Raw genomic sequence first — 9,804 nt, 5'->3', positions numbered from 1 at the left:
TTTTACAATTAACAGCTGCGGTAATAATCATCCTTGTTTTTTTTTCTTATATTCTTTCAGCTGTAGTCCTTACTGCACAGTAACTAATTTTTCTCTTTTTTTAATACCATAATGAAGCTTTTGCATGACTCACAGTACTAACAGTACCACACAACACCTTCAGCACAAAAACAGACAACACTTGACTGCTGTTTATAGAGAAGTCATAGCTAACAAAATATATGTTAGTAGAAAGTATGATTCAGGGGCATAGGACTGTCAAAGCAGTAACCAGAAAGTCTTAAAACACAGAAAAAATTAATACAAATATCACAGAAACAAAAAAATAGTGGAATATAGGAATCATTAACATAGATATACCTAGAAATATATACAGATACCCGCAGAGATTAGTTCAAAGAACTCTCCCTACCCCCTTACATTTTTTTTTTTTTAAGGAGAGATTTTTATATTGTTTGCTGCCACCAAGTGGTGATTATCAGTGGTGTTACTTTTAGTCTACAGCACAGTCATGAAGACAAAGATTAGCAGCAGGTGAACCCTAATCAAAATACTTTGTCTTTTTCAATTAGCAATAGTAGTTATAAAATCAAATCTCAACTCCTCCTCTGTAATCTATTTTTTTAACCAGCTGCATGGCTGATTCCCCCTCTCAGTCTGCACTTTTGCTTTATTTATATTCACTTCCTCTTGCTGTTCTTTGCTCTGTTGCCATCATCACCTTTCTTCCCACACCAGACCTAAAATCTTCACTTTCAAATCCAACTCTTGTCTCTATTCAGCTCACCTGGTTCTGCCTGGAACTTTTGGAAGAATGCCTTTCCTGCATGCAAAGGGAAATGAGGACCTGTTTCCTGGATTCTCACTTAATCTCACTGTGAAGTGGCTTCTAAACGGTAACAAAAACAAAAAACAAAAACACCATCCTTTTTGTAACTGAGTCAGTGTCTCTTGAGTACTGTGGTAGTTGTAACAAATATCAACATGGGAAAATGTTAGGCTACATGGTAGTGTAGCTTTTCTGTCATCATTTCTTTCTGAATTTCATTCTCTACCTATCATACAAGAAATGCTAGCACCCTAGTATGATGATTTTTTTTTTCAGCTGAGTTATCTTTTGTGGAAAGTTACACAGTTTCTATTAGTAATCAAATACTTCACACCTCTCCATGTTTTTACTCTCACTCTTACACAAAACGAAAACCTTTTAATGTATGGGTTATTATAGTAAGAGGCATTACCTCTCTCTACAGCTATGGCCTCACAGAAACACCAAGTACCTAATTTAACACAGGAAGGCTATAAGCTGGACCAAGCCTCACAAATCTCTAGCTACCCTGACTGAATCATCTTCCTCCCTTCAGGCCGTAATATAGCTGAGGTGGCTGTGCAGCTGTATCTGTCACTTCCAGGTTAAATCTACCAATTTGTGTCTATTAACTCTGATATCTGAATGACATTTGCCTGGTTCAAATCTGTCCAAGACATATAGAAACTGATAGCAACTGTTATTTAATACATTTTTGGTAGTCTGTGTGCCTAGCACAGTAATTCACAAAAAACTTGTAATAGAATGCTATAGTCAATACTGACACCCCACTGGTAGCCTAAAAGGGGAGTCCAGAGGCAAAACTGCCTGTAAGACGTTCAGCACTGCAGAAACGGTTATAGAAAAGGATCTAGCACTCATCTTCCAGCAATAATAAATGAATTTTAAGAAAAAGTGTTCTGTACCTGCTCTCCCTCTGCAGCTCATAAACATCTGTTACTAGACAAGCAGAAATTTTATTTTCTTGTATTATTCTCATGTTGGTTGTGATAAATTCCATCAGCAGTTACTTTCTGATCGTTTTCTATGACTTGGGGGGGCGCATTATCGATGATGTGTCATCATTTTCCTAATACATCCATTTTCACAAAGGCTGCAGCCTGGTCAGTGTGTCTGCCCACATCAAAAACTACCAGTTATGGCTCAGCTCTAGGCCGTTTTATTGCAGTGAGGTTTCTGCTGGAAAAGACAACGACTTCAACAGTTTTCTCTCCTGAAAGAGGAACTAAACCAGAGCTTAAGTATAATGAACCCTATAGAGATGACTTTCGGGCAGGAGAAGCGCTTAGTAGCTGAACCTCAGGTTACGTGTGGCACTACAGGCCCTGCCGATCCGGCGTCGACCCCCGCAGAGGTGTGAAAGGAGGAGCGAGTCTTCCTTCAGGCGGCGGCGGCGCGGCGGCCCCTGCCCCCCGCGGCCCGCCGCAGCTCTGAGGGGAGGGTAGGCGGCGCCAGGCCCGGCCCTGGGCCCGCCAAGCGGGGGACAAGGCTGGCAGCCGGCCCCGCCCGCGGGCGGGGGCCCCGCGCGCCCGCGGGGCGCAGCGAGGCTCTGGCGGGCTCGCGGCTGCGCGGCTGCGCGGGGCGGGCCCTGCACACAGCCGCGGCGGGGCCGCCCAGGAAAGAGCGAGGGGGAGGAGGGAGACGAGCGGCCGCCGAGGGGAGGCCGCGCCGCGCCCGCGCTTCACCCATGTCTCAGGAAGGAGCCGCCAAGCTGCGCCTCAAGCCCAGGAAGGCGCCGCCAGACCGCCGCCGGGAGCCCAGCCCTGGCCAGGACCCCCCCGGGCGGCGCCAGTGAGTCCCGGAGCGGTGGGAGCGGGCTCCGGGGGGGAAGGAGGGCGAGGGCGAGCCAGCAAGTAGTCAGCAATCCCACCTACCAAGCAGAGGCTTCAAAAAGCTGCTTTTCTTCTTTTGAGGGCTTGTAAAATTTATATCTAATTCCTCTTTACTGCAGCATCACTCAGACTACTTGTGTAAAATGCATCAGTAAGAAGTGGAAACGCTGAAACTAGTATTCTAGTATTCTGATATTGATAATTATTCTTTTCTTGAAATTGGCTTTGTACAGCTCTAATAGTATAACAACCTTTTTATACTTGCTTTATAGTTAAACTTTTCTAATGGTTTTTCAGAAAAGGATTAGATAGCATTGTTTAGAAAGATCATCAATAGTTAAAAATGGAACAGCCAAGCATACATAGGAACCAATGCAGTTGCCTTCCTCAGTGCAAACATTTAATGATTTCTGTACTCAGCAAGTGTCAAGTTCAGCCTTTGAAAAGTAAGGCCTACAATTAACTCTTTCACTTGCGAGTGCAGACAGTAATACATGTATCTCATGTTAAAGTAGAAAGTAAGGCTTTTAGACATGCTTTTCAAACATCAGGTAACTTTTTTTGAAAGCTGTAATAGTTACTTAAAACTGTAAGAACAGTTTTCTCTGCAGGATAAATAACTTCTGTGTTCTAGTAAGAACGTGCTGTAGGCTGTATGGAGGTTGCCTTTGTAAACAAATAATATAATGAACAGCTAAACCATTTTTTTTCTCCCCACGTAGTCTTGCCTCTCCTTTAAACTGTGAGGAATCTGCATTTGTATACTTGCTCGAGTTGAGAAATGCTTTTTTTGTGTACCTGTTTATGGTTTGGCATGCCGGAATTATCAAACGTAACTGACATTTTAGCAGATATTGTGCTGCTCGATCACGAGAAAACAGGTAAAAATGCAGTTCTTAGTTGTACATAAGGCAGAGTTAAATGCATTTTCAATCACAAGATTATCTTGTACTCAGCCACATAAAAAAAATAGAGTTGCAAAATTTCGCTACTGAATTGCGCTGAAAGAGGTTAATGGACTTAATGCAGTCAGTTACAGGAATATCTTGCTTTTAGAAGTTTTGCCCTGATAAATCAAGGGTTAAGAATAGATATACCTCAGTGTTGCAAGAGGTAAAGTTCAATTTTTAATCAAGTTAAAAGATGAACTTAATAACAATGCAGAGTATCTCTTTTCCTCTTGCCCACCCACAAACTGGTGGATTGTCTCTCTCTTTACAGGACATTGGCTGATAGATGGTCCCAATTTGAAAAAGATGACTTAAGTGAATGTGAAAAAACATGGATTTCATTACTGAAAGCTGTCAATCAAGATTTAAAATGCACAAATTGGCAAACAGTGCCCAGTTTTCCGGAGTTCTTTGGGAAGGTAGTGTGTGCTGTTATCTGTACTTTGTGTAGCGATTAAAATACTGTTAGTCTGAACTATGATGTTCTCAGTTATGAGAAACAGGTTTTAAATGGATGTTTTCTGTTATTTAGTCACTACATATAGTGGTGGGGCTTAACATGGTGTAACAGGTGGTGTAGAACAACTAGATTTTCCTCCATACACACAGTGTGGCAAATTTAGTGCTTTAGAACACTTTTCTGACCCAGTGCAAGTATACTGACTGTTCATAAGGACTAGTTTTTGCTAGAGCAATGACACCGAGAAAGGCAAACTGTAACAGAGGTTAATTACACAATAACAAACGTAACAGTGGTTCATATTGTTAGGCAGTTTCACAACACACAAAAAAACCCAACAGTCCTCCTAGAAGAAATGTTTTTCCCCTCCAAATATCAAGAGCAAGCAGCAGCAAGCTTCACATTTTACTGCATTTTCATCCTTCTTAGCCTCTGTGGGACATACTAAGAGTATCCTATTAGTGTTTAATCAACTGTATTAATTTAGAATTGTTAAAGGAAAAAAATATTGCAAAGCTCCAGGAGGAAGTTCTTAGTTGCTTTACAAGCATTAGAGATGGATGTAAATATAAAATACCTTTTTTTAATGCAGTTTAGCTTTCTCAGTTATATGTACTATGCCCAGTCTTGTTTTTGATACATGGACTGAACTGCATTTGTTTTGAAGACATTTTGTGAATGTTCTAGAGTTCTGAGGAACAGCATCGACAGCATTCAGTCTTTAAAATTGGAATGAAAGACTTTCAATGGATATCATTCCCATCTTTTCACAAAGAAAAACATCTAAAACCAAAGGATCTTAGCCTGTCTCAGCTAACAGAAAGCCAAACTGACCATTTACTAAAAGAATATAGCCAAGTGGATGAACCAAAAAGTTTATTTTCTACAGCTGAGAAAACATGCTGTGTAACTATTAAAGATCAATCTAGAAATGTGGCTGGGAAGAACTCGAAAGGTATTTCAAAACTGGGTGTAAATCCTGAATCATCTAAACTCACTCAGCATAAATATTCTACATACCACTTAGCCACGTTGCAAAGCTCTGCAGAAACTCTTGGCTTTCAACAGTACTGCAGAGAAACTATACAGAACAGCAAGGAAAACAGAAAAGAAAATAACAGCAGTGTATCCCAGTTACAAACATATCGAAGCAACGTTTCATCTGGTGAGGCCAGATCTATGCCTGCAGAGAGGAGCTCTCTTCCTGTCAGCATGCCTGGAACTGAAAGTTGCAAGGAAAAGACTGAAGATCGGAGTGAAGGGACTTTAACTCTTGACAGTTGTCCAATGTGTCTGATTCAATTTAGTGGAACGTAAGTTTTTGCCCTTTTTTTTTTTTTTGAAATAAGAGTACACAGAAAACAAAATGCTTGTAGTCACATTCTACACATACAAAACAATGAAAATCAGGGTAGGCAAAAGTCTTAAAGTGACACTTTTAAATGTTAGAATTGCCTACTTCTAATTAACCCTAAAAGCCTATGATTACTAAATTAAAACATTTCAAAAAAACCCCACTAAGTTTGAGTTCTCTGGTAAATCTTGCTAGTATATTTAGAATTAGCAGTTTAAAATACTTGACTATGAAAAGACTTTTGTGAAATCTGTATTATAATCCCAAAATCATTCTAAATCAACATTCTTGGTAGCTAAGAGCTGACTTCAGGGCTAGACAGGTTCATCTCATACCTGTCACATTCTCTTTAAGCTCTAGAGGTTAGTTACAGCTATAGCAGTGTAGCTGTTCAGCAAGTATCTGGATGCTTTTGGCCAAGCAACTGCGATCTTAATTTTAGATTTAGCTTTCCATGTTAGGGAAAGATGGAAGAAAGCCTATTTTCCTTATGCAAACCCTGATTAATATAACAAAGACAGACTTCAGTCATACACTGTTGTCAGACTGCCTTTACCAAAAAAAAAAAAAAAAAAAAAAAAAAAAAAAAGCTCACCTCAAAACCAAACAAAAAACCTCATGCAACTGATCATTTACTCTACAACAAGAACTACATAAGTCTCCTGGCATTATACCTCTTAATAGCATCTCCTCTGTCATAGTTGCTGAAAACTAACACATGTTCTTGAACAAGCCCTATAGCTGCAAGATACATGTCTGCAACATTTTCCTTCTCTGTGATGCTGAATAAGGAGATAAAAAGATGGCATCATTAATTTTAACAAAACTGTGGACATTATGTCAAGAGAGTTGGACAGAAAAGCTCCATGTTCTCTTAAGCTCTGTGCTATTACTTAATCTGTACTGATTAGTAGTTTTACATTTAATAGAACCTGCTTTGCAAAAGGTTCTGTTATAATGAGAGGCAATGGAAGGCTCAAAGTCACAAGAACAGCCCTCCTGAAATAAAAAAAACATATATATATATATATATATGTATATATAGGAGCAAGCAAAGCAGAAATGTTAAAGCATCCATCCCTATCAGAGAACTCTCATTTCACATATTTTTAAGCTGGAGCTGAATGTGGAATAAGATAATGGTTTTGTGTCTTGTATCAACTCTTTTGTCTTAGATTATGAATGCGTAGACTGAAAATTGATTTTTAGATCACTAAGAGCAGGGCATTTCATGTATATAGGATCCTTAAAATCATGATATTTTTAAACAAAAACTTGGCATCCATCATTTTAAAGAAAGCATTATATGTTCTAAGCATCACATAACAAGTGGCATTCAAACTCTCCAGCAGTTTGTAGTAGAAAGCGTAAGAGGTTGTGATAGATTTTAAGTTATTTCTGTGCTCAGAAATGTTATCTGTTAGGCTACTAGAACATTTGATTAGTTAGGTAATGAGAGCATAAATGTGAGGAACAGCATAAATTGACTTTGTTTCACACTGAATGAATTCTCTGTATTTGCAGACTGTCACAATTGGATATTGATGGTCATCTCGCTAGATGCTTGTCTGAAAGCACAGATGATGTAATGTGGTAAATCCAGAGGAACGAAGAGCAAAGTCACAAGGCCCAGGATGAACCTTTCTCAAAGGAAAAGGAAAAGTGCATCAAGGAAATATGTCCTTGTCTCAAACTTGCTTAAGGACTGCAAACCAAACCAATGGCTTCCAGAAAGAAGAGTGAAATACCATCTGCCTGCAGTTCATGATCCTTTTATTACAAATCCTTTCAAATATACACAATAGTTCTAGTTCTTAAGATGGATGTCCCAGAGACCCCCACAGAAATCACTTAGCATTTCTGGAATCTGGGTACCGCAGAAGAATGCACTGTTGAAGAATCTATTTTGTCTCATGCACCTTAGCTGTTCTGAATCTAAAACTGTAGAAAGAAAGCAATTTAACAAAAGACAACTATTAATTAATCTAAACCAAAAGTTTACTCATATTTTTATTCTCAACAGGTCATTTGAGAAAAATAATTAAACACGCTCACTCTAGCCTTGTATTTTTGATGAGTTTAATATCGAAATAAAACTTTGTAGTCTTTCAGTCTCTGAATGCACCTATGTTAAAGAAAACAGCCCAGACCAAATAAAGGTGCCTTTTTCTTTTTTTTTGAAGCAGCATAGCTATATTAGTATCTTACTTTGTAAGTATTTAGTCAATGTCCACTCCATTGATATGCCTAAAGTAACTAGGCTCCAGAAAGCAACATGTATTAAGAACACTTCCTGCCAGTTGCAGAAATGCAACTTTAGATTTTATATAGTCAGTCAGCCAAAACAGGGTTTTTCCTTGTCCCTGCTCAAGTGGGAAGAACTGCTTATGCTTTTCCCTTACTAACCATCAGTGTTTCAGGGAAAAACAAAACCAAACAAAAAAACTTAAGGTCTGTCTCATCTAGATATCTGAAGACTCATCTACAGTTTCCATAATGTCCTAATAGCAGCTGGTAAGCATTTTGTAGGCTTGAGAAAAGTAGCCTTCCCCATCATGGGCAATAAGTGATATTTAGTGATAGTTAGTAACAACAAATGGAAAGGAGGGAAGAAAAAAAACCCAAGTAGGTTGTGCACTTGCCCCAAGTGTTTACTTGCCCAGCTTACTGAACAAGCTAGCTTATTCATGCAATACATCAAGTCTCAAGTCACAAGCTTAAAGTTCAAATTAATTTCTTTTCACAAAGCACTATATGCAAGAATGGCACAGCTGTGCATCTTTCAGCTCTTTTTTATAATTGTTTTCCTACAAAATGAAGAAAAGTGTAACTAAATAGATTAAATTTCAGTATTTGAATTGTTTTCTAGCATAATAAACTTTCGTCCTCTACCTCAAAAACATACGGTTCAGATGTGATCTAAAAACACAGAATAAACATTGAATACAGTATCAAAATAAGCAAGAATTCTGTTGATTTTTTTGTAATTTACAATGCCTCTCTTTAAAAAAGTACAAGCTGGACACAGCTCAGTTTACTGATAAATAATAACAGTCAACTTTTTCATTAAAGTCTTTAATAGTTGTGCAAGAATATAAATGTTCTTAACTGTTATGGATTAGTTTACCATCTTCTGCACAATTAAAACTGGTCAGCAAAGATCCCAACTAATAATTATACAAAACTACAAGAACATATTTACCATTTTACAATCATTAAATTAGCTAGATTTTTTTATTTACTATCTTCAAATAAGACAACTATATATCATTACCAGATCCATTTGTAATATATTAGGATTTTTTTTTTCAAACACATTTAATTACATCCTTCATCATCTTTTATTTATAAAAGAAGTACTTCATATAAAAGATTTCCCCTTATCATGAACAGAATATTTTTCATACACTTGCACATGAGCAAACAAACTTTTAACCAGAAACTATTTGGCAACACAGCAACATTGTAAATGCCTTATTTTTAAATAAATCAAGTATTCTTTAAAATACTTGTTTAGCAGTTATATTTTTGTTTCTCCCTCCCACCCAAACAAGATGTTTTGGCCACCTAGAAACAAGGTTAAAAAAAAACAAGTAACTCTTCATCCTTCATTGTTTCCATGTCCTATGCCCCAGAACGTCAAAGGACAACATAATCTCTATTTCCATACACGAGCAGACTGATCTAACTATTCATTAGTTGTATATCCAGGAGATTTGATTTAAACACTGAAAGAGAAGTTATTCAGGGTACACTAAGTAATTGCCAGAGGAAGGGGGGGGAAGTAATTTAAATTTTTCTGATTACATTTAAAAAGTGAGTAATTCCTTTACTAGGTAACAAGGTATCTAATGTCCAGGCATTTGAGGCAAGTATTTCTTACTGGTTAAATTATTTAGTGCTGGTTAAAACACATCTTGCTCAATATAAAAAGCTGAAGTCCAACAGAGAGAAACCCACAAGTTAAATCTGAATGGGATTAATAGAACTAAGTAACCTCAGGTCTGTGTAATTGTGGCTAATGAGGACACACAAAAATGTAGGTTATTAATCAAATGTTAATTTTAAACACAATGTCTTGGCAGTCTCATCCTAGCACCTCATGACTTGGATGTGAATCCAAAAGATGTCATGTTCAGCACCTAATGCAATGCTGTACCCTGAGAAAACCATATGTTAATGTAAATAAAGTGAGAATGTTGCAATTTTTCCTGCGTTTTACACCAAATTAAGTAAGATGTCATGGCACAGGGTTTCTCATTTTTTCCTTCCCACACTTTTTCTAGACCTACAAGCCACACAATAGAGTTAACCAGAAACCTAGCAAAAAGAAATACTGCCTCTGCTGCTGTTACCTGTAGAGGCAGGTAAATCTTTAT

General features: G+C 37.9%; 1 protein-coding gene across 1 annotated transcript; it reads left to right on the top strand.

Moving 5' to 3' along the window:
- Window positions 1-2,418: 2,418 nt before the first annotated feature.
- On the top strand, window positions 2,419-8,385 carry FAAP20 (FA core complex associated protein 20). The gene is made up of 4 exons (XM_062593636.1): window positions 2,419-2,620; window positions 3,883-4,030; window positions 4,759-5,384; window positions 6,950-8,385. The coding sequence occupies exons 1-4, from the start codon at window positions 2,517-2,519 to the stop codon at window positions 7,020-7,022; spliced, it is 951 nt and encodes a 316-aa protein (XP_062449620.1). The 5' UTR covers window positions 2,419-2,516; the 3' UTR covers window positions 7,023-8,385.
- The last annotated feature ends 1,419 nt before the right edge of the window (window positions 8,386-9,804 follow it).

The sequence above is a fragment of the Rhea pennata genome, chromosome 22, assembly GCF_028389875.1.
Source record: "Rhea pennata isolate bPtePen1 chromosome 22, bPtePen1.pri, whole genome shotgun sequence".
NCBI lineage: Eukaryota > Metazoa > Chordata > Aves > Rheiformes > Rheidae > Rhea > Rhea pennata.
The sequence above is the reverse complement of the archived record's forward strand: the minus strand, read 5'-3'. Positions and strand labels throughout refer to the sequence as shown.

Bases quoted from the DNA above. Each gene is read 5' to 3' on its own strand.
- FAAP20 (XM_062593636.1), top strand. From the start codon at position 2,517: ATGTCTCAGGAAGGAGCCGCCAAGCTGCGCCTCAAGCCCAGGAAGGCG. The intron at 2,621-3,882 runs GTGAGTCCCGGA...CTCTCTTTACAG, and splicing joins GACCCCCCCGGGCGGCGCCA to GACATTGGCTGATAGATGGT. The intron at 4,031-4,758 runs GTAGTGTGTGCT...TGAATGTTCTAG, and splicing joins TTCCGGAGTTCTTTGGGAAG to AGTTCTGAGGAACAGCATCG.